The sequence below is a fragment of the Ruditapes philippinarum genome, unplaced genomic scaffold (genome assembly GCF_026571515.1).
Source record: "Ruditapes philippinarum isolate M1 unplaced genomic scaffold, ASM2657151v2 ctg1659_1_1_1_1, whole genome shotgun sequence".
NCBI lineage: Eukaryota > Metazoa > Mollusca > Bivalvia > Venerida > Veneridae > Ruditapes > Ruditapes philippinarum.
The window spans coordinates 84,464-110,988 of NW_026867246.1; the positions used below are offsets into that span (position 1 = coordinate 84,464).

Sequence of the window (26,525 nt, forward strand, 5' to 3'; positions counted from 1 at the left end):
TAAAGTGACATTATGCCCATTCAAGGGTATAAATGAGTGAACAAGTGAATGTCAAAATAAGCTTTCATTTTGCCATAATTCCTTTTAATATAAAAAATCATTTAACATTGACAATAAACAACACATGGATTCAAACAAAATTGTCGTGAATATCCATTAAAATTTACCTGTAACGTTCATTTCATAAAAAGAGTGGGGCAGTCTTTTTATATTATAGGCAGATTTAAATTTTATCCTAAACATTTTCCAATATGAACTGTTGTTCAATCACTATTTTAACAGTTAATCTTTTGAAATATATAGTTAGTTCAGCTCAACTTGACTATGAAAATATGAATATATGTCTTTTTTACATTGCTTATAAATGCATGGATTTGATAACTGTAATAACAAATGTTTTACCACCCAGAACTTGCATTCTGCAAACTTTTCTTAAGAAATAATGCACTAGGAATCTTCAATTTTTGGTAAAATATTAAACAACTTTACTTTTGAATGCAATATTTTAACATTTACGTTATTAGAGCAAAATATATTTAGGGTAACAGTGCTTGTTCTATGAGATCTATAAGGCATGTTGTTGGTTTTTTGTTGTTTTTTTTAATATTTTAAATGAAATGTGTCTAAGAAATGGTAATAAATGTAAAATAGACATCAAATGGACTAATTTATTTCATATGGCGTAAGTGCAATGGATTTTTTTCTGACAATAATAGCAAAGTAGGATTGTTTGCAAGTACAATGATGAGTTAATAGGGTTTATTGATTTGTTATTTACATGAAAGACTGTCAAGAATACTAACTGGATGTAGCATCTAACATATCAAAAATAGATCAATATATTTTCATTGTGTATATTGGAAGATTTTTTTTTCTCAGCACATATCAAGTGTTATTGCATGTTTTTCTCATATTCACATTCATTAGCTACATTATAACAGCAGAGGTTATTTTATATTATGCTTACTAATAATTTTATATCTACTGGATTTCATTAGGGCTGACTTATTTGTAAAACATGGCATTGATGATATTTTTGTGGATCAGTTATCAATACAGATATTTGATTAACTAATAAAATGTCTAGACATTATGAAAATTCACCCCAAAAAAATTATATATAAGCGGGCACCCATTCAAAACAATAATGGAAAACTATGGTCTTGTTAGTAAATAGGCATATTTCATATCAGTGATGACAAAAAGTGGTAGGAAAAAAACATGGAGAGGGCATTTAAAAACAATACACATCATAATTGTTTGCAAGGAACTTTGTTTACTGTATATTGAAAACAGGTAAGTGAAATATATAAAAGAAATACTTGGTTGTATTGATGTATTTGTCATCTGATATCTGAATCAATGACAGCTCTATATTTCATTGATGAGATATTATATATCACTAACTGCAAGAAAAATGTGTTGCTGTTTTTTTTTTCATCAGTAAGCATAAAATAATATGATTTTTGTTTGGTTGAATTGATTTTGTCATACTTTGATGTGATTTTTTATTTTGTTTGTTTTTTCACTCTTAAGAAAATATGTACAAGTTTTATCTTCACAAAAAGATATATCACTTTCAACTAAATATTCCCTTTCTATATATATATATATACATGTAAATATTTTTACCATTCACTGCATGCATGAAAAATAGACAAGTTCTTTCGTGAAATAGAAAAAGAGTAGATTTGAGGTCAGTGGTAATGTTGAAATTCTATACTATAAATATATTTTTGAGAAATCTTTAAGAATACACGTACAAAGCAAACTACAGTAAATTGTATGTATAATAATTGTAGTATAAACAGATTAGTAAAGTCAATCAGGAGAACAGGGTTCCCTCTATATTTGATATCTCATGTATAATTGTTGATTGGCAGAAATTAGCATGTGTAGTATATCGTTTATTGAATTGTGATGAAATAACATTTTGATGTGATACTAGAAATGTGTATGACAGAAATGAAATTTGTTGATCAAATTTCTGACATTTTGTAGTGTATGTTGTAGACAGTGTTGAACATTCCAGAGGTTGTATTTTACAGATTTAAGTTTCTTATTTTCTTTTCTTTGTTTTACAGTTAAACGAGAGAATTTGTATTTTTAAACAAGAATTATTTTTATAACTATGTTTATTTTTTCCATGCTTCACCAATCCACAGGTGTTATTAGGTTTCATTTGTGTGTAGAAAATGTTGTAGAAAATATAATATAAAAGTATGAAAATTGAAACTTTTGTACCTGTGGAGTACTGTTGTTTTCATGCAGTTACATGTGTTTTATTTTTATTTATACTTTATTTGAAATGTTGTGCATTGAAGTGCTTTAAGATGGACATTTGTCCATGATGTCTTCATAAAATATTTTATCCAGATATTCTTGCTTTTCCCTAAGACTATAAATGTATCATATTGTCTCTTCAGTGTAAGACTAATATATGTATCATATTGTCTTACTTCAGTGTAAGACTTACATATGTATCATATTGTCTCTTCAGTGTAAGACTAACATATGTTATCATATTGTCTCTTCAGTGTAAGACTATAAATGTATCATATTGTCTCTTCAGTGTAAGACTTACATATGTATCATATTGTCTCTTCAGTGTAAGACTAACATATGTATCATATTGTCTCTTCAGTGTAAGACTTACATATGTATCATATTGTCTTACTTCAGTGTAAGACTAACAAATGTATCATATTTGTCTCTTCAGTGTAAGACTAATATTTGTATCATATTGTCTTACTTCAGTGTAAGACTAACATATGTATTATATTTGTCTCTTCAGTGTAAGACTAATATTTGTATCATATTGTCTGATTTCAGTGTAAGACTATATTTGTATCATATTGCCTGATTTCAGTGTAAGACTATATTTGTATCATATTGCCTGATTTCATTGTAAGACTAATATTTGTATCATATTGTCTGATTTCAGTGTAAGACTATATTTGTATCATATTGCCTGATTTCAGTGTAAGACTATATTTGTATCATATTGCCTGATTTCATTGTAAGACTATATTTGTATCATATTGCCTGATTTCATTGTAAGACTAATATTTGTATCATATTGCCTTACTTCAGTGTAAGACTAACATATGTATTATATTTGTCTCTTCAGTGTAAGACTAATATTTGTATCATATTGCCTGATTTCATTGTAAGACTAATATTTGTATCATATTGCCTGATTTCATTGTAAGACTAATATTTGTATCATATTGCCTGATTTCATTGTAAGACTAATATTTGTATCATATTGCCTGATTTCATTGTAAGACTATATTTGTACAATATTGTCTCTTCTGTGTTAGACTTACAGATGTATCATATTGTCTTACTTCAGTATAAGACTAACATAATAATCATATTGTCTTACTTCAGTATAAGACTAACATAATTATCATATTGTCTCTATAGTGTAAGACTAACAGATGTATCATATTGTCTTACTTCAGTGTACAGCTATATTTGTATCATATTGACTTACTTCAGTGTAAGACTAGCATATAAATTGTTGTATATTTGAAAATAAATGAATATTGTAATATAAATATATATTTTTATTGACTGTCACTTGCATAATAATGAAAATTGTAGAGTTATACACTACTATTTTCACAATCACCATGATTTCAGAATATATTTATATACATAGATTCATATACTACATTCACGATCACCAAGTAGTTACAGTTGTTGCTATGACATCTTGATTTTCTTAGTTGCACTAAATTATTTATATATGAATTTAATTACATTGTTTTGTTATGTTTATCATTGATTAAGGTGTTTTCATATGTAATTTGTCTTAATTTGTCATAACTATAAAGTACTTTTATAGGTGTCTAAATCATTGTTGTTTATTTATCTGAGACTTAAAATATTATGTCATACATTTTTAACATTTTAAGTTGTTTAAATGGGTAGAAAGTTTCTTTGACCAAAGCAAAGATTTCAGATTTACACTTTAATATTTTAAATGGCTTATTTTAAAACATAAACAATAATTGATTGATGACATACTTATTATTTCTTACAACAACAAAATAATAAGGTTAAGCTGGAAGAAATTTACTTATTCTCAATTTGACAGTTTCATTTTTTTATCATTTATTTTTTAGTTTGCTTTATTTTGATTTTGTTTTCAAAAGAATGACATACTATGTTTAATTATAAATTGTTGTTGTACTGCAATCATGTTTTACACTGAATCAGTGTTGTCTTTACAACACATTTAAATATTACAACAACATGATCAATTCCTCACATTAACAGTGATGATTACTTCATCTCCTTCAAAAATATTTTTTCTAATAATTTAAGATCATAAGTAATGTTTAGGTGATTTTTTCTTCCGGGAAATAAACATGATTACAATGTTTTAAGAATAACTTTATTTCTTATTTGAATATAATGAAAATAGCATGGAGAAGTTGTAATAGTACTGTTGAGGTATATGGTTTACTACCAGTAGTAAGGTGTTGGTCAATATATGATTATTTTATATAACCTTACCTTCCAATTTAACTTTTAAAACTAAATAATTATAATTCCATGTTTTAGGTCTTTTAGTTTATAGCTATTTTGCTCAAGTCATGAAAAATAATAGTTTTCTTTGTTTCAGGTGATACGTATGAGCTGCATCACGACGAAACCAACATAATGGGTTTGCGGCCAACCTGCGCATCTACGCAGTCTGATCAGGATCCATGCTATTCGCTTACAAACCCTTCAGCAAGTAGAGACACCGATAGCGAACAGCATGGATCCTGATCACACTGCACAGATACGCAGGCTGGTCTGGATCCATGCTGTTGGCAAACCCATTATGTTGGTTTTGTCATGGCTTGGGTACAGTATATTTTTAAAAATCTATCCCGATATATAAGCATTTCAAGCTGATTGTTTTTCTTTATTACAATTTTTAAAAATATTTATAATTGACATGTATATTCTGTTTTATTTTTAAATTTTCTGATGATCTTTAAGTGACATTCCGTCCTGGTACAGTATTAGGTGATTATATTATAAGTTAACCTCTGTGATGATATTTTTGTTGTTGTTAATACATTGAAATAAAATTCATTTTTATTGTATAACACATTTGTTGTCATTTGTAAATATATCCAAAATATTAACTTAATTAGGACAGATGCATGAAATGCTGTCATGTACCAGCAAGGGATGAGTAATGATACAAGGGCTCTATGTCCAACACAAGGTTCAACCCCCAGTAGGTAATGACATTTTTTTCATATGACCAAAGAAACAGTCTCATGATTGATGTATATACAAGATGCCTTTTGGTAAGATTATTCTTATATTTACTGGTTTTTACTGGGTCATTTTACACGAATTTGTTGTGTTTCTTTACCTGATTTGAATTAAAGGCATAAACACATCATGACCAAAAAAGATAATTTGGGGAAGATGAGCAAATGAAGTTTTTCACTAAAGTTCTTAGCATTGACCTTTAATTGCATAAAAATCTTTAAAAAAAATCATATAAAAAAAACTTGGTAGAGTCCTTTCAACACAAAGGTCAAGTTAATACATTCATTTTTGATGATTGATGCTCCACACAACACTAATATTATGAATTTTCCAAGTTAATTTAGGGCTATAAGTCCATGCTAGAGACAAGTCTTGGTTTGTGGTTACAAGCAAATATCGTCGGGGTTGATAAAATATGATACTGTTCAAGAATTTACGCATAAAACTGTTACACTGGCACTGGGTGAGAAGGGTAGAACTTCTATTCTTCCAATAGTTTAGTTGTAAACAGAAAACAGTTAGGCTACTTTACAGAGAACACATTAACACTGGAGAAATATTTAAACTTTAATTTAGTCATTCACAAAACATTTAAGCAATGTTAGCATACCAAGAAAATATCAAAAGTTTTCTTCATTACTTGAATTACAACATTTCATTTTTTCCTATAAAACATTTCATGACAATGGTATAAAAACCATTGGTTTATGTTTCAATCAGTTGCATGGTCCCCAGTCAGCAAATAGCCTTGTGCTTTTTAATGTTCTATTTGAACCGAAAACCAAAACAGATTATACAAATATTAGCCTTAAAAAAGACTTTTTTATATATCTATTTCTCTATGTGCAACTATATTTAACAACAGTTTCACAGTCAAGAAATTGAAATACTAGTTAGTAGGTAATAATACCTAGCAACTCTTGTTTTATCATCACCTATTTATTCTAAACATATTACAGTTTTCTTTATTCTGAGACTATTGCAATTTTAAAGGAACATTGTGACCTTTTGGTAACTAAAAGCATTTTTTATTTAGATCAGTATGCTAAATAGACATATCAATATTAATTTATATAAACAATTTATTTCCTTTTATTCATATTTATGTCAGGAAATTTGTTGTCCTTTTTAATAAAGTAAATGTAGAGCACTATACAAGATGATGTTGGGATTTAAATAAATCACGTAGATTCAAAGTCGGGATTCTTCTTCAATACAACAAATCCTTCCATCACAGGAGTCATTGGTAGATCTAAAATCATATGTTAAGGAAACAAAACAAAAGTTTAATAAAGAAAATAGACAATGTAATATAGTGCTACATTTCTAGGGAAGATGAAAAGATCAGCAGTAATAGGGTGTACAACCAGTAAACCCCGATCACAAAAAAAAGATAGTCCTAATATTGAAATGATGTTTTAAGGGTATCTTCTATTATCCTGTAGATATAAAATAAATAAATACAGATGTAAGACTTAATATACTTGCTAATCCTTGAACACCTTCAAAACATATTTAACTATATAACGTTGCACTTCATAAATAATGTTTTGTAAACTTTAACACAGTCAAGAAGTACTAAATTAATTAAATTGTTAAGTAATAAAGTGACATTATGCCTGATTGTATAACACATATAAAGGATACATTCATCTGTAGCAAGTTCTGCCCTCTCGCCATATGCTAGTAATACAGGTGTTGTATGTGTCTGGAAACCTGTGATAGTTTTAGGTTTACCTGCCTGTCCTACCACATCTACAGCCTGAAATGAAATATGTATTATATGATATAAACACATTAAGAACATTAGCATCTGCTTTGGGAGACAAAGATTTCAGCTGTTATTGAGAGGTGTTACTCTAGAGAGGTTAAATTGGTTGTTAAGTTTTTCTTTGGTAAGAAATGAAACTGCTGTCAAAAGGTTATTGCTCGATGGGAAGACTGAGTTTAATTTTTTCCAGTCATCTGTGACTTTTAGCGGCCCTTGCCCAAAGGGTTGACTCAATCTGAATCACTGAGGTTCACAAAATGGAAGAAGAATCTAGATGATTTTATAAAGTTGGATGTTGTTGTTCTTCCCTTTTAATTTAGTCTTGAAAAGCAAGTCCTTCAAAATGTTTTTTTAGAATACATCCATTTACTGCCAATCTGTCCAGTACACATATTATGCATATTTAAAATTTTAAAAACAAACCAGTGTATAAATTCAATATCAAAATATAGAAGTTACTTATAATATTTGAATAACAAATAACTGTCACTGACTTAAGAATTTTTTATATTATAACAATTATTTTACTAATATATTCACAAAATATACATTTTTGTAGTATCTACTGTAAATATATTGCGTCGGAACAGGTTGTGCTTTAAATATTTTTACAAAGAAAATATTCAACATTTGTAATGCTCACAAATCTGGGCTGTGTTCCCAAGTGTATCCTAAATCCTAAGACTTATGACCAACTATAGGACTAACTTAAGACCATTTCAACTAATAATCTTCTCTTAAGTTAAAGACTTCCACTTTGTTAAAAATCATTATCCTGAGAAAGGTTAAGAATTACAATGACATATGCTTTAATCAGCAATATGTTTATGTTCATCTGCATTCGCTTTTCAGAAATTGAAAAAGTCTTAACATAGGAATCATAATTTTCTTTGAAATGTCAAATTATCTCAATTTGGTCTTAAGAGAACTTTCTAAGAAACACAACCCAGTATTATGTTATATAGTTATATACACACCTGACCAACTCTGACAGCTACAGGTAGAGGACGCATTTCTTCATCAAATGTTACCAACATTCTAGGCTGCATTGCTGCCACCAGGTGATACAATAAGTAATGAGATTTCCCGAGAACCACTGAAATATAAAATACATCTGTTATCTAACAATTCATTCCTTACATATAACAAAGAGATTGAAATAATTGATTTATCATTCTAGGTGTTGACAATTTTTGTACTCATAAATACAGTTGTTAATTATCACTAACATAATAATTGAACCAAAAGTTTTCAAAATATCAGAAACGCTTGCACTGTTTCTTCAACTACCAGACCAAATGTTTAAGAAATTAATCTTCACATCATCAGATTTTAAATATTTTTGTAGTGTATCAACTTAGTCAAAAGAACATAATAACATCTGGGTCACCTTTCAGGTACAGAAAGTGTAAAGAGATATCTAGCACTTAAGACAATTAAAAATTTCAATGTAGACATTTTTATAACGCAAGTTTAACTTACAATTTTTAACATCCAGACAGGAGATAAGAGCTGAGAGAAGCCCGGCTACAGCTACAGGACTCATCAATGTACGATCACTATGGTAGGGGCACAGAGTTAATGTCCCCTTACCAAGATGTGTGAGACCCTGTGCTAGACGTACCATAAACAAGTTATTGGCATCTTTACTGTGATATACTGCCAGCTGACGTAACATAGCTGCCAATCTTGCATTGTTTGTTCCTGAAACACAAGGGTTACATGTTTTGACAGAGGCTAATATACAATGTTATCAATCAAAGTTCTTCATTTACTCAACAAAAATTGACATTTATAAATGATTTTTTTTGGGGGTAAAATAATATGACTTCCAGATAATGTAAATCTTTTTTTTTTATTGCTTTTTTTTTAATTAGAAGAAATCAATAACTTATTTACACTAAATCTTTTTCCTACAATCTATTTCAATTAAAAATATAGTTCACAGTAAGTTTACATGGTAAATTTCTTGCTTAGAATACAATTATAAGCTAGAACCTTCATATATTTATTTTTCCTTTCTATTTTGTATATATACTAATCTCTGAAACAGCTCTTGGTTTTTTTTTTAAATCTTAAATCAAATCTACAAGGTTTAAAGTTTTAACCTACCTGCACCAACTAAGCCCATAGCAAATATAGAATTATGTGAGACCTCTGCATCAGTGTCGTGTGAAAATTTACTAAGTGTATCTAGTATCTGTAGTTTAGGATTAGATACAGAGAGAAGACCGAGGGCTAAAGGTACAGCTCGTCTTATACCAACTTCTCCGTATCGTAACTGTAATTATAACATTATAATTGATGTCAGTCTTTTCAACATTAAATAATACAGAAATTGAATTTTCATTTAATATGATAATTGTAAGGAGGAAAGTTTTGATAATTTAATATCACTTTGTTACTATCTCCTTTCAAGAGAGTCTGCAGAGCTTGTGGATTGGTGGCATGGCCGAGTGGTTAATGCATCAGAAGGGTAATCTAAGGATTGCTGACCGCGTGGGTTCAAAACCAGTCAGGGACAAGACGTTGTTTCCTTGAACAAGAAACTTAAACATTTGTTGCTTAGTACTTGTTGGTTCCAGGAATGGATTCAAAGTGTTTCAATAAGCTTACAGCTTCCAACACAATCAAACTTTGACAAATTTGTATAAACAAAACTAAAAGAGTCAGCAATTAAAACCAATAAACTGAACATCAAGTCACTAAATGTTCTATCGGAGACTTCTAGTACAGGACTACACACACATTTCATCAATATAACCCATGATTTAACTTACCAAGTGACTGAAAGACCTAAAGCACATTTCAGAGCCAATATCTTCTCCCATAGATATAAGTGCGAGCCCTAGTACAGCAACACCTTGTTGTGCTGTCAGATCTGGTCCCGCTGGCTTTTCCTCCTCTTTCTTATCTTTCTTCTTATCTTTACTTTTATCTTCTTTATTCTCATTCTTATCCTGATATAAATAAACAACATGTCATACATAACTTCTATATTTATAATTTCTGTAATCATAACTGGAGGAAGAGCTATGTAGGGTTACAGCAATGGACTCCTAATTGCAGAGGTTATCTTGGTCCATAAAAAGGGGAAATCACAATCATGGGGACACATTCGATGCCGTCCGTTTAGCTAAATAGGTAGACTGTTGTACTGTGAATAGGGCAACCCAGATTTGATTCCCGGACAGTGCAGTTCACTTTCGTTGTGGTTGTCCATGAAATCCTTTCTTCTGTCTTTTGCCCTGTACCTTTGCTCTTGTATGTACAGAAGTAATCAGTTCCTTGCAAAAGTGAAGGCAACTAGTACTGGTTAATTGCTTGAAAGCCTGCCCAGGAACGATGTGGGGGCTAAACTGTGCTCTGGTAAATTCAATGTGGCTAACTGCCGTGATCCAGAGTAAAAAACTACCAACATGGGAACACAAGTATTTTTTTCTATTGAAATTATTTTAAATAGTAAACAATTTATAATAAATTTAAAACTTATTGTCTATAGTTAAATGAATTCAATAATACAGATTGTTGATTAGGTGTAAATAAGCCAACATTAAATTTTCCAACGTACATGCTAATTGAACATACAAAATGCTTGGTTGAAAGTTTGTTAAATTTCACACATTATATCAGTTTTTTGTTGATTATTATGTCGCACCAACACTTTGTAAAGTTCATACGGCAACTTTCCACCTTTACTGGCGGTTAGAATGTTTTATAATATCAGTGAACAATATAACAAAATTACCTGATCTTTTTTCTCATCATGTTCTGAACACAGATGTAACAATTGTTGTATCTTCAACACATTACCAGTACCTGTATATATACGTATACAACATTACAAAATCATGTTATATCTAACAGAATAAAAAATTCCATTTCATATTACTGTAGAGTCTTCATTTTCTTCACTTCAAATTTATTACATACTCACACAAGTGGTGAGCACTTTAAATACACCTCTTTATCAAATAAACACACCAAATTATAGGTAAACACAAGAGTTTTTCATACAAGACACGACACCACACATTCATAAAGGTAAATATACATGTTAATGTATAACATCATCAATCATATGGTAAAAATGAAACAGTTTTTATAAAACTCAAGCACCATGTAATATATCAGAAGATAAGGTATAAAACTAACCAGCATATGCACAAACATCTACCAGCATATAAGCCATGGATTTTAATGGTTCACCAACAACTTCTAGTGCAGCCAGTGTCGCATCTACTGCTTCTTGTTTACCTAATTAAAATAAAAAGTTTTTTAACTCTTTATTAAAGAAACAATCAAATTTAAGGTGTAATCTAAAATCAAATACAACTCAATAATTTATGAGACCATCAAATATTAAGTAGTGTATTATTAATGTTATCTAAATATTTATTATATTTCAAATAAAAATCAATGGAAGAGAAATCTAACGTAAAAGAAAAACTATTTCATGAATTAACAACCTAAAAGAAATAAAATAGACTTTTATTTAGAGAAGTTAAAATATTTCTATCACTAACAACTACTGAACTGACAGCAAAAAAAATGTACATGTATTACCTAGGTATGTTAAAGCCAGACCAAGTGCTAGATATCTAGCAAATGTATCTTTAAGTTCAGCCTCGGATCTTTCCATCATTGTTTGTAGTATTGTAGAGGTAACATCTCCGTTACATTTAGAAACTGAGATCATACCACATGCTAGAGCTGCTATACCAAGTACCTGTTATATCATAATTGATTAATTAACAATCTTAAATCTATATTGACTCAATAATTAAACTTTGATATAATTTAATGACATGTTAGGTTATCCATTTAAGCTTAAAGTGAAGTTCTTTAAATGAGTGCAATAATAATTGCTCCAAAGTGAGTCTACTGGATAAATCAGTGCTAGTGTAATATAAGTGATAAGTTTATCAACTCTTTTTGAACATAACAAGTCTTACCTCTGACATCAACAAGTCTTACCTCTGACATCACCAGTATTTATCGAATCCATTACCTATATATTGGTTCTTAAACAATACTAATCGGTGGCAAGTATAAATTAAATCAAATACACAACAAAGCTGTCACAAGTTTGGAGCTTTCAAATATGTACAGTTAGACTACACTTTTGATACCTGCTAAATTTCAGTATCATAACATGGATATCCTTTAAACTACAAATATTATATTTTCAAATTCAAAGAAGAGCAAGTTTCTGTCACAAAAAATCAGCTGGATAAAGGCCTTAATTAAAATAAAGTGAAAAGACAGGCATCAAAAAATATGTTAAGAGTCACTCGTCCTGCAGGGCGAGTAGCTTCTAAATACAATGTACAGGCAACATTTTTCTACTTGTCCTGCATCAAATTCTCTTAAATTCTACTTGTATTTACGAGCGGACAAGTGGAATTATCAATCTCTGTAAGACAGGGCACTGTAAATATGTTGATATTTACCTCCATACTAGATTTAGAATCTCCAAGCACAGGAAGAATTAACTGTAAAACATCATCTCTGTTAGAACCAGCATACGCTAGACCAAGTCTGAAACATACATATATCTACAATAAAACTTTGTTCATTTTAAATGCTATAAAAAGATGAAGGTTTCGTTTGTAATATCAAATACAAAAACTTGTCCATTAATAAGAAATGTTAACCTTTCATTTGAACTCTATTCTTCTCCACATGTTTATATGTAAACAATAGCTGTTAATCAGTGTTAAGGGGCTTGGACAGTGACCTATTATACTGTAAAATATGCGCACATTCCCTTTAAAAGTTATGGAGATAAAAACTTAACCAAAGTGTGATGGCAAACACAGGCACCTGGGTTGGTAAAATACTTCTCCCTATTCTTCGCACAGTTGGATTAAAAATGTTAGGCAAGTTATTAAATAAGTGAAACATAATCTAATTATGGTCCTATCATATATAAACATCATATTATACAAGTAGATCTATAAGGAATCATACAAGTCTTATCAAAGAATTGATCACTTGATATTTATTACTGAGTTAAACATCATCATTATATCCACTATTCTAGGATTAAAGAAACAAAATGATATGTTCTCAAAATCTTTTTCTAAGGGTAGCATTTATAACTGTATAAAATGTGAATTACTTACCCAATAATAGCTCCAATTCTCATAGTATTACTATTATGCATGACATAATCAGAGAGTAAAGCTAGGGCTGGATCACACTCATTTCTAACTCCCGAGTTAACAATACCACATGCTAACAATGCACCGGCCTGAAATATACATCACACATGTAAAATATTGTTTGCATATAGTTCCAACATGTAAATATGATACACACTTAGATTTGATAAAATATTCATTGAAGAATACATGATAAAAGGAAGTACAGTAGAACTTCGGTAAGTCGAAGTTGAAGGGACTTGTGTAAAAACTTCGACACATCGGGACTTCGACTCATGAATCGCTCTCAATTCCATGACAAAATTTCGACCTGTGACTAGTCCTAATTATAAGATCTATAAGGAAACCTTTTTCATGTTTTTCCATCATTAATCTGCTATTTACATTTTACAATGATAAATATAGCATGATAAATAATTATTATTATGCTAATTATTTGGACTACCCGTTGTCGTATACAATAGAGTTATAAAAGGCGTAACAATACGAAAGGGCGATAACTAAACCAGCTTATAGTAAATATTTCGCGTGTTATTCTCACGCGGCACCGGGTCAAGGATGTTTTCAAATGAAAGTAGTTCTTAGGACCTAGTTCTTACTGTTTACTTTCAAATACCACTACGGCAATTAAAATAGTAACGATTAAAGCATTTTATCACACATTTTATCGCAAACAAAGGCGGTTTGAACACACGGCTGTGTAATTAACACCTGTCACACAATGTGATTGGAAATCGTCTTCGCAGCCTGATAAGGTGTGAAAAATGTCTCGAGATGGAAGGTGTCGAAATAATCAAACGACTTCGACTTATTTGTGGTCAATTGCACTAGATTTAATTTATACGGACCACGAAAAAACTTCGACACATCGAAAAATTCGACACATAAAATCTCGACTCATAAGTAGGTTTTTATAAGGAATATATAGGGGAAAAAGTCGGGACTTTCATTTTTCTTCGACACATCGAGAAAATCGACTAATCGAAGTTCGACTCATAGAAGTTCTACTGTAATTTTAACTAAATGGCTCATAGCCATGACAAAATGTAATCCAGATTTATTCCACATGATAATGAAAGTGATCAAAATTTATAAAATCAATACAAGTGTGATATTTGATAAAATTTGAGCAACTTGTCTCACGAGATTATCAAAAACCTGCTATAATATGTAACTTTTGTGACAAAGATGTGCACACACATAGCAGAAAGTAGATATTAGCTGGGTTTCACTCACTAGCAGGGTATTTTTTGCAAAAAGGGAATAAAACAAGAGGGCCATGATGGCCCTGAGGTCGCTCACCTGTATATAGGCCCCCCAACCCCCACCCCCCCCCCCCCCAACGTTGCAGGGCCAATTTAACCCAAGGGCTTTTATTTGCACAAACTTGGTAGACACCCATAAGAGGATGTTTCATGCTAAACATCTAAGCTCTAGCTCATTGGGCTTTTTAAAAAAAGATTTTTTTTAAAGTTTTTACTATACACATATAGTTTAAAACAATGACACCCCTGGGGCCGGGCCAGTTTTGACCCCAGGGCTTTTATTTGAACAAACTTTGTAGACACTAACTAGAAGATGTTTCATGCTTAATATCTAAACTCTAGCTATTTGGGTTTTTTCAAAGAAGGTTTTTTAAGTTTTTGCTATACACATATAAGGAAAATCAATGACCCCCGGGGCGGGGCCAATTTTGACCCCAGGTCTTTTATTTGAACAAACTTGGTAGACACTCACTAAAAGATGTTTCATGCTTAATATCTTAACTCTAGCTATTTGGGTTTTTTCAAAGAAGATTTTTTAAGTTTTTGCTATACACATATAAGGAAAATCAATGACCCCCCGGGGCGGTGCCAATTTTGACCCCAGGGCTTTTATTTGAACAAACTTGGTAGACACCTATTAGAACATGTTTGATGCTAAATATCTTAGCCATAGCTCTTTGAGTTCTTTAAAAGAAGATTTTTTAAGTTTTTACTATATGCATATTGGGAAAATCAATGACCCCCGGGGCGGGGCCAATTTTGACCCCAGGGCTTTTATTTGAACAAACTTGGTAGACACTTATTAGAACATGTTTCATGCTAAATATCTTAGCTCTAACTCTTTTGGTTCTTTAAAAGAAGATTTTTTAAGTTTTTACTATATGCATATAGGGAAAATCAATGACCCCCTGGGGCGGGGCCAATTTTGACCCCAGGGCTTTTATTTGAACAAACTTGGTAGACACCTATTAGAACATGTTTCATGCTCAATATCTTAGCCATAGCTCTTTGAGTTCTTTAAAAGAAGATTTTTTAAGTTTTTACTATATGCATATTATTAGGGAAAATCAATGACCCCCGGGGCGGGGCCAATTTTGACCCCAGGGCTTTTATTTGAACAAACTTGGTAGACACCCATTAGAACATGTTTCATGCTAAATATCTTAGCTCTAGCTCTTTGGGTTCTTTAAAAGAAGATTTTTTAAGTTTTTACTATATGCATATAGGGAAATTCAATGACCCCTCCCGGGCGGGGCCAATTTTGACCCCAGGGCTTTTATTTGAACAAACTTGGTAGACACCCATTAGAACATGTTTCATGCTAAATATCTTAGCTCTAGCTCTTTGGGTTCTTTAAAAGAAGATTTTTTAAGTTTTTACTATATGCATATAGGGAAAATCAATGACCCCCCGGGGCGGGGCCAATTTTGACCCCAGGGCTTTTATTTGAACAAACTTGGTAGACACTCACTAGAAGATGTTTCATGCCAAATATCTAAGCTCTAGCTCTTATGGTTTTTTAAAAGAAGATATTTAAAGTTTTTTCTTTCGGTTGCCATGGCAACCAGAGTTCTGCATGGAATTAAATTCTTTGAACAATTTTTAAAGGTGGCCACCAAAGGAACATTCCTGTGAAGTTTGGATGAAATTGGCTTAGTGGTTTATGAGGAGATGTCATTTAAAGTAAAAGTTTACGGACGGACGACGGACGGACGGACGACGGACGGACGCCGGACGAAAAGCGATCACAAAAGCTCACCCTGTCACTTTGTGACAGGTGAGCTAAAAATGATGTAAATTGAATTAAGGAAAACTGCATGATCTTAAAGGTTATTTGAGGGGAAGACACCTGTAAGCAGTCCCTGTTATAGAAAACATGCCCAGGTTGTATACAATACCTTGATATAATCCTCTGATGAGTAGAGATATTTATCTATCTGTGTAAGACCACCATCTACATCCCATAATAATATAAGACCTAGAGATGCTGTAGCTGTTAACATTCCTGTAAATATATGATACATTCAATATGAAAATCGGTTATTTGACTCAATAATGAAACATACTATAATATTCACCATTTTATAGGACAGATCTGCGATAAAGGACTTTAAATAATAACCATTCAAATTTCGACCAGCAATCAAGCTGACTGATGGAACATTGATTGACATACCTGCTACATGGTCACAATGATATATGACAGACATTCTGGGTCTTCCTTAATTTCAAAGATGAAATTATTTTATATGCCATATAATCAACAAGTGTGAATTAAATCCCAAATTTTTGTCTGTAGTTTTATTTGGTAATAGACTTACAATTATCAAAACAATGGCTATTTCTTCTCAACATCTGCACCAGTTTGAAAATATTACACATATTTGACAAGATAAATCTCTTGTTAGAATTGTTTGTTTGTTTGTTTCATTTTACGCCTTTTCCCAACAGTATTTCAGTCATATAGACGTGTAGTTTCCTAACCATCGTTCCTGGAGACTTACACCAGTACTAGACTACCTTCCTATGCGCTAAACAAAACATCTCCCGAGGATCGAACCCACACCAGAGAGGTAACTGGATTAGAAGTCATCGACTCTAACCCCTCGACCACGGTCGGTCTCTTGTTAGAAATAATCAACAAAGATTCTATACATCTAAATTAATATTACCATGTTCCTTGTTTTTATATAACCATTTATTTCCATCTTCCATGAGAAGTTTGTCCTGACCAAATGCAGCATTAACAAATCCGTTAACAAATGATGAAGCTAGATTCTGTCTGGCAGAGTCAACATTTGATGGTCCTATAGAACCTCCTGTAAGAGAGATGATTATATAGCTGCAGGATTAAAATGTTCATTTCATCTGATATATCTATAATTTCATACCATTACTATGCCATACCAAGTAGTGTTAAGAATTTGAAATGTGCATTCAATGATGGTAAGAAAATTATTTGACAATGAGTGTATTACCATTACTGTGATTACATTTGTTTTATAAGAATAAAAAGTTTATTTTACACTTTTTACTTTAATTTCCTTTTTTTCAGCATTAACATACATGTATCTACTGATTATTTGCTTTTTACCATACAAAATCAAACATGATGTGGATATGCATGGCACAACAACAACAACAACAACAAAACACTAGCTTAGTAGGTCTTTATAATAATTAAGTTCTTATCTATTAGGCCTCTATCCTGACTATTTAAATCATAAACAAAAAGCAAGCGTTAAATCTTTGCTGTATTTAACTTACTTGTTGGTTCAAGATGAGATTTGTATATATCTTCAGGTACTTTGGGTTCCATGATGTCCAACTGAAATATAACAAATAATTTTTCAGGTAAAATTAATTAATATACAACATTCCAGTTTTAACATTAACAGTTTTAGTTTGACTGTCAGAAATATTTATTAGGTTATCTAAATTACTTTCAAACAAAAAATGAACTTAAAAGGTTTTTTTTAATCACAAATCATGGTTTTTGATCTTAGCATGTCTTAAATAAATGAACCCTAAGTTGTGGAAGACACCTTTATTATAACAGGTCCTCTATTTACTGGTATAATAAATCTAAGCAATAATTTTAACAAGTTCTGACTACTTTATTTTGATTATGGTAGGGTTTTAAGTTACACCAAAAACTGTTACTGTTAAAGTCATATGGTGACTCTCTTGATTTTCTGGGGTTAGTAGAACCACAAACCTTCTGTCAGCTAGCTGGACAGCTTCCTCACAGGAAGAACTAATAAATCCTTAAGGAATTTTAGTCTGCAGTTAAGAGGTGCAAGTGATTCAAAGTCAATGACCTTAACCGCCAAACCACAAAGATCAAGTGTATGATAAATTGTTTGCTCTTGCCAAAATAACAGTTTTTCTTCAAGAATAATACTAGAACATTATATCTGAACAAAATTTTACATTATCTTGCATCAAATATGAACTAATAATTCCTGAAATGAGATCAGTGACAATAAGTTAAACATAAAGAAGGATATTACCTCTCCAGCTAGACTGACAGTATTTTAAACATATATTTAATGATATTTACCTCTCTAGCTAGAGCTAGGAAATGGTTATTAAGGTGGGCATTAGACATGATCTCTAGCTAGAGTGACAATACATTAAACATAAAGAAGGATATTTACCTCTCTAGCTAGAGCTAGGAAGTGGTTATTAAGGTGAGCATTAGACATGATCTCTAGCTAGAGTGACAATATGTTAAACATAAAGAAGGATATTTACCTCTCTAGCTAGAGCTAGGAAGTGGTTATTAAGGTGAGCATTAGACATGATCTCTAGCTAGAGTGACAATATGTTAAACATAAAGAAGGATATTTACCTCTCTAGCTAGAGCTAGGAAGTGGTTATTAAGGTGAGCATTAGACATGATCTCTAGCTAGAGTGACAATATGTTAAACATAATGAAGGATATTTACCTCTCTAGCTAGAGCTAGGAAGTGGTTATTAAGGTGGGCATTAGACATGATCTCTGGCTAGAGTGACAATATGTTAAACATAAAGAAGGATATTTACCTCTCTAGCTAGAGCTAGGAAGTGGTTATTAAGGTGGGCATTAGACATGATCTGTGGCTAGAGTGACAATATGTTAAACATAAAGACGGATATTTACCTCTCTAGCTAGAGCTAGGAAGTGGTTATTAAGGTGAGCATTAGACATGATCTCTAGCTAGAGTGACAATATGTTAAACATAAAGAAGGATATTTACCTCTCTAGCTAGAGCTAGGAAGTGGTTATTAAGGTGGGCATTAGACATGATCTCTAGCTAGAGTGACAATACATTAAACATAAAGAAGGATATTTACCTCTCTAGCTAGAGCTAGGAAATGGTTATTAAGGTGAGCATTAGACATGATCTCTAGCTAGAGTGACAATACATTAAACATATATAAGGATATTTACCTCTCTAGCTAGAGCTAGGAAGTGGTTATTAAGGTGGGCATTAGACATGATCTCTAGCTAGAGTGACAATATGTTAAACATAAAGAAGGATATTTACCTCTCTAGCTAGAGCTAGGAAATGGTTATTAAGGTGAGTATTAGACATGATCTCTAGCTAGAGTGACAATACATTAAACATAAAGAAGGATATTTACCTCTCTAGCTAGAGCTAGGAAATGGTTATTAAGGTGGGCATTAGACATGATCTCTGGCTAGAGTGACAATATGTTAAACATAAAGAAGGATATTTACCTCTCTAGCTAGAGCTAGGAAATGGTTATTAAGGTGAGCATTAGACATGATCTCTAGCTAGAGTGACAATATGTTAAACATAAAGAAGGATATTTACCTCTCTAGCTAGAGCTAGGAAATGGTTATTAAGGTGAGCATTAGACATGATCTCTGGCTAGAGTGACAATATGTTAAACATAAAGAAGGATATTTACCTCTCTAGCTAGAGCTAGGAAATGGTTATTAAGGTGAGCATTAGACATGATCTCTGGCTAGAGTGACAATATGTTAAACATAAAGAAGGATATTTACCTCTCTAGCTAGAGCTAGGAAGTGGTTATTAAGGTGGGCATTAGACATGATCTCTAGCTAGAGTGACAATATGTTAAACATAAAGAAGGATATTTACCTCTCTAGCTAGAGCTAGGAAATGGTTATTAAGGTGAGCATTAGACATGATCTCTGTCAGCTCATCGTAATCCTCCATCTCATCATTCAGTTCAAGATATACCTGCTGACGTCCTAACATAAATGCTAGCTGCTTCTGTACTAAACTAACAAACAGATAAAACAAACAAATATATTCATGTAAGGGCTCTTTAACTTATCTTTTTTTTAAATAAAAAATAGCAGTATTAATAGAAGCTTTTATCAAGATGACACTCATCAAATATAAACATTAATGTCCAAAGATCAAAGTGTGGCCTGTTAAATGTATTATGTTTGTTTCATACAAATCAATCTTTTCTGGCTGAATGACAGTAAATAGTCAATATAAAATCTATAAATCTGTTACCCAATTTCTAATTTTCATTCCTTAGCAAGCTTACAATCAATTAATCTGATAATTTTATGAAATTACTGAAAATTAACTTTAAAATAATAGCATAAGTTGATTCTTTTCCGAAATCAAATGTGTCAACATCTTATCAATAATCAATGACAAATCTCATTAGATATATACCTGTCTTTACAAGAATAGAAGATTTCTTCCACCAGTTTTTGATCATTCAGCTGCATGGCAAATCTTAATGCCTGAGGATACTGTTTAAATTTCCTGTATAAATCTACTGCTGTCTTAAGAAGGGTAAGATTCTCCGGGTCTGGTACATATGCTACACAGCTATAATAAAAACATTAAATTAACATAAGCATGTATAATTATGTATTCTATATTTGTCAGATATATCAGTGTCAATATATAGGAATATATTACTACTGTATAAACAAGACCTCCAGCAATCAAGAGACCTGACAGGTAGTTAAAGATATACATCATCAAATCAATTAGACAAATGACTTTTGACTAAATTTCTCAAAGCTCAAGAACATGGGTTTCTTTATATAGGGATGACTTTTTTTGTTGTCGAAAATTGAACTTTACAGTAATTATTAAAATAAAATTTCCTTAGATTAAACATTTCTTATGAGAAGACTGAGAAAATTTTCTCAATCAAGTGATAATTTATATGATTGATCAAAGTAAATACAATAAATTTTCCGATACAGGAATTGTCACTTCTAATAAGATAATAAAATACAATTTGTCCAAGATGATGCAAAATTGTCACTTCTAATAAGATAATAAAATACAATTTAACCAAGATGATGCAAAATTGTCACTTCTAATAAAATTTAACCAAGTTGATGCAAAAATATCCAAACATATAAATAAAAATAAACTCTTTATTTAACGAAGATAGCTTATAAAGACAATACATCAAACATAACACATATTAGAACTTAGGAAGATGCATTTATTATATTAGCTGTATAGACTACCTTGTCAGATAGAGACAGACTCTAGTATAAGCTGTATCATCAACATAATCTTGTAGAAGATCAAGTCTTTCTATCTCCATCAACAGATCACATCCCTCCGCCTCAGCATTGTGGGCCATATGATACGGCACAATCTCCTTGGCCATAATTAACAACCTCTCCTTTATATCCCTGTCTGCCTCGGTCAAGTCCTGCCATTCTATAGACACCTGACCAGCTAAATGTCTGTAAATATATCAACGTAAATTAAAGTCCTGTTATCATTGTGGTGATTCATAGTAAAATGCGCAACTATGGCTAACAAATGACAGTAGCATTTACATTTTCTGAATATTTTAAAAAGATCAGCACAATAAAATAATCTTAAGCCATGCAACTAAGACATAGTATTGTATCAAACTTTATGGGCCAAATAAAATCTGTTTATGAAAATATCTGATGTCTTTCCCTGGCCTTCAAAATTATGCTCTTGTCACATAATAACTGTGTGTTACATATAATGTAATAAAAACCTTTCCACTAATATATCAACAAATTGATCAACCATGTAAACTTTAGCTAACTAACAATTGCAGAACAGATAGTTGTGTGCTTATATTTTGTTGGTAAAGAAGCACAAAACTTAATTTATTAACTTCTATTTAAAGTTGCTAATGTGTAAATTGTTTCAAACATGAAAATAATACTACCAAATAAAATAGATTTACCTGACATATTCATGTCCCCATGAGCCAATGGCCTCTTTAGACCCTAAAAGCCTGTATTTCAAACTTTCTCTGTTATCACTGAAGGTCATTCCTAGTACTGAGATAATGTCAGCACAAAATCTCTGAAAGTAAAATAAGGTAATAAAAAAATACAAGTATTCATTTATACAGTTATACCTTAATCTTAAATGAACTTGATTATTTTTCAAAGTAAATTTGGTGTAACAATTCTGTCTTTCTGTAAATATTTATAGACACATTACATTTCCATTAACACCACTGATTTCTAATTTTTAATAGGCGATCATTAAAAAATGTTTGTTTACTGTGCTCCTTTCTAAGGTGGGTAGATAGGTCCATTTTTTTGTATGTAATTTCTTTTATGAAAAATATTTTGAAAAGACTTTAAAAAAAAACGTATCATTAAAGTTTAGATCAGTAAGTTTCAGTGTCAGCTGCTGCATGATTTTAATGATTGCATTGCTGAAAATGTTGTAAGTTTTTTCTATCAATACTTCATCAAGAAATTTATGCAGGAAAGTTGATATTATAAGTCAACACTGGAACAGACCTCTATCTAGATACATACAATATAGGACTGAAACACAGTCAATGAACAGAGCTCCAGATAATTTTTTTTGGCCAAGGAGTTTTTACCCCTCAAAATCTAGAGTGAGGGGTAAAATGCAAATTCAGAAAAACTTAAGGGGTAAAATCTGTCAAAAAAGCATTTTGCATTTTTTATAAACAAATTAATCTTACAATATTGTTTTTGTTTGTTTGTTTTCTTTTTTTAGAAAAACTTTTACAAATAAGATACTGATTCAATGTGAAACAGAACAAAACATGCTCTGTAAAGTCAGACTTCCAGAGTATACACAGCAAAATTATCAGGGCTTCCATTTTCAAAAATTTGGAAGTCAGACTTCAAAATCTCTGATATTGGAAGTCACATTTTATAGGTAAAGAAGGAAAAAGTATTAGATTTTGAAGTCACAAGCCAAAATGAAGGAGTAAATGACTCCCAAACTTCCACTAGTGGAAGCCCTGAAATTATTTTATATTCTAGGAGTCAATATTTTCTTTCTTTATTTCTGCTGGCATGTACCTTATCATGTACTCCATTTTGAACAATTGTAGTTGAAATTAGAATTAAAGAATAATAAACAAGATTTTTTTATCTTTCCTTAAAAAGGCATTGGTCTGAGAGAAAATTGTCTGTAACTGTATACTGGGTACGAAAATATTGAGTACAAAACTGCAGGTGAAAACATGTCTTTTTTTTGTTCCAAACAAAAAAGTGAAAAGAAATTAAAATATATTTTTGTTATGATATTGAGGCATAAGCATGTCAATAGATGCCTAAACAAAACAATACTATGTTAAATCCTATGATGATTAGCTGGCTAATTTCACAGGTGATATACGCGAGAGTTATCTCCCTTCTGTACTTCCTGTTACTTTCGTTTTTAACATGCGATGTTGACAAACAGAATTTTTTTTAGTTTTTAAAGCAATAAAATGGAAATATATTTGATTTTTTATGCTAAAAACATCCTCTTTCTAAATATCAAATGTTTTACACTTCTATTCTTTAACGCTTAAATTTTGACATACAAGCGCATTTTCATTTTGTTTAGCGAACTTTGACGCATGGATTTTTGAAAGTGATGCGTATTTTAGATTTTCTATACGTATTTTACGCTGATACGCACACTATCTGGAGCTCTGATGAATATAAGATTTTGAATTTACTGGCCCGAATTCTAGTTTTGAATTTATTCTTCTATATATTTAACTAAATTTTCTTAAAATTGACACTGGCCAGAACTAATTTACACTGGCCATGGGCTACCAGGCCAGTGCTAAATTCAATGACTGGAAACAATATTACTTGCTGGCAATAAACTTAAAGTAAACTAAATACACTTCAAAATATTTCTCTTATATAATGTTATTAATATCAGTGATATTTTTTAGGGAAAACAGCCTTTATTTGGCTGTAAAATACTGGGGGAAAAAATCACTGAATATTGATATATGGATAAAAGAAATACAATAAATACCTGCGTTTCTTTATCTTTGATTTTTTCATAAACAGTTTTCAGGGTATCATAATGAGGCCTCAAGAACTTGAGAGGTTTTGGTACGGAGGTCATCGAAGTTGTTGATGCTCTTATTTGTGTCCTTAGACTTTCCAGAGCAGGCTTATATAAAGCTTGGTTAGATTCCTGAAAATAATGAAGAGTTTGTTTTATCTTTAACTGATGTTAAATGATCTATAGAGCCACTGTGTATAACTTTAAAAAAATGTAATAGCCAATTATTGTTTATCATATTTACAGAAAATTTATAAGAAATTGAAAATTTGCCATTTTGAAGTTTATTGCATTTCCTGAAAGTTGATTATTTATATTGAGATATTACACATAATTAAAGAAAACATAGTACTGTCTCAATAAGAAAGAAAAAATCCATGCTTTATCATATATGAGAATGATCTCAATTTTACAGCTAATCAATTATCTGTTAAATGCCACATGATATCATACAATATGTCATTCATTATGTGAAATAAGTATGTCTATATTACTACTTACTGTCAGTCTTTCCACTAACATGTTCAACTCATCTTGTAGCTGCTTATCTTCTTCAGACTGAAATAAAAGACATGTACAATTTCAATACAAAATCCCATCAATACATTTGTCTAATAGACCTGTCTCACATAATACATTTTTTTCCTCTGAAAATCACAGATTTTAATAATTAATTAATTCCGTGAGAAAATACAAAGAGAAATAAACCGAAACATTATTAACATAACATATATACAGTAAATTGTTATGTTATACATTTGTAATATAATTTTTATCTTTATCATTTTTTGCGGCATTGAAAATTTCGGTTCAATCACAGACCGGACTTTAAAGTATGTGGGTATGTGGGTCAATATCCAGAGGTAGTAAGATTATAACAAAATAATTTTAATAAATATAAATTGTAAATAACATTAAATTTACATCGGCTTACAAAAACAACTTGATTAAAGCTGAATTTATTTCTGATAGATCTATTAGTTATCTTAGTCATAAGATAAATGGCCGAATATCGTCCATACATTTATTTATAAAAAAATATATATTATCATAATACATTCTTTGTGAAAATGTAATTTAAGACGTGGAAGTTACTGACTTTATCATTTCATTTATTTTTCATTGAAAAAAATGCTGTTGGGCTATCCTATAGTGCCTATAGACTGGACATACATAGCTCAAAAACTGCTAGAAATTTCTTTCATTTAACATTAGTCATTATTGTTAATTTTGAAAATTATACAGGGAAGTCATAGGCCGAGCTGCGAAGTGGGTCCAGGCTTAGGCTTGCCCGCCTACTACTACACATGTACATTTAAATGAAAATCAAAAAAATAAAAAAATAAAAGAATATATCGAATTCAATACTTATCAATGAAATTTTCAGTGTTAGTTCTAGTTGGGCGCAGCCATTTTCAATGTAACTCAATGATAACAGGGGGGGGTATTCCGATAAAGAATACTGGCAACTCTTCGGATTAGATCTAATATTAATTGTCAAGATTTCTGAGTGAAAACGGAAGGGGTGAATGAAATACCAAATGACACCTTTAAAACGGCAAAATCAATGATTTTTTGAACTGATATCCTGTTCATAGGCTTTGCCTTTTTTTCATATATCCTTCATTCCTTGTCAAATACCGTTTCCCAAATTCTAGCAAAACACAGTTAAATTCTCAATCCCAAGTGTATAGGTCATGTTCCCGAAAAATTATGCAAAAAAAATAATCTTTTAAGTGGACACCAGAACTGAATGAGTGAGCAAAAACTTGAAAAGGGGTCCTAATCATGTAGATGTGCAAGTAGAAGTATTTTAAACTGTTTTTCATTATTTGGGTACGCGACCTAATTGTTTGTCGTAAATTCTTGATATAAAAAAAGGATTATTTTCATAATAATGACTATAAGCTGTCAAACAAAATGTTGCATTTACACGAAAAACATGTTTGTCACAGCTTCAGCTTACCCCACCCACCACCAGTTAAAGCGGTGTGACAAAGCAGATATGTTTCTACAAATATATTTTTGTTCAATATCATTTCATCGGAAAGAAAGATCACTAAGCTTAGATATACTGTTATGTTTTTTAATTCTTACAAGGTCCATCTCTTTCTCGTCTTCCTTTGCTTTCTTATCATCCTTTTTATCTTCAACAACTTCTTTCTTAGTGGTGTCCGCCATGTTTGCCGGTATCTATTTTGTTATGAACCGAAAGAAGACGGAATGAGCGAGAAGACCAAAC

General features: G+C 31.2%; 1 protein-coding gene across 1 annotated transcript; it reads right to left on the reverse strand.

The window, feature by feature from the left end:
* Window positions 1-5,845: 5,845 nt before the first annotated feature.
* LOC132735404 (26S proteasome non-ATPase regulatory subunit 2-like) lies at window positions 5,846-26,525 on the reverse strand. The gene is made up of 21 exons (XM_060722344.1): window positions 26,381-26,525; window positions 24,785-24,841; window positions 24,251-24,415; window positions 22,185-22,306; window positions 21,478-21,702; window positions 20,660-20,818; window positions 20,105-20,249; window positions 17,757-17,817; window positions 17,162-17,308; window positions 16,388-16,494; window positions 13,186-13,313; window positions 12,511-12,598; window positions 11,624-11,786; window positions 11,213-11,314; window positions 10,806-10,876; window positions 9,838-10,017; window positions 9,170-9,338; window positions 8,540-8,761; window positions 8,035-8,153; window positions 6,934-7,048; window positions 5,846-6,538 (listed from the first exon to the last, which is right to left on the reverse strand). The coding sequence occupies exons 1-21, from the start codon at window positions 26,462-26,464 to the stop codon at window positions 6,468-6,470; spliced, it is 2,700 nt and encodes an 899-aa protein (XP_060578327.1). The 5' UTR covers window positions 26,465-26,525; the 3' UTR covers window positions 5,846-6,467.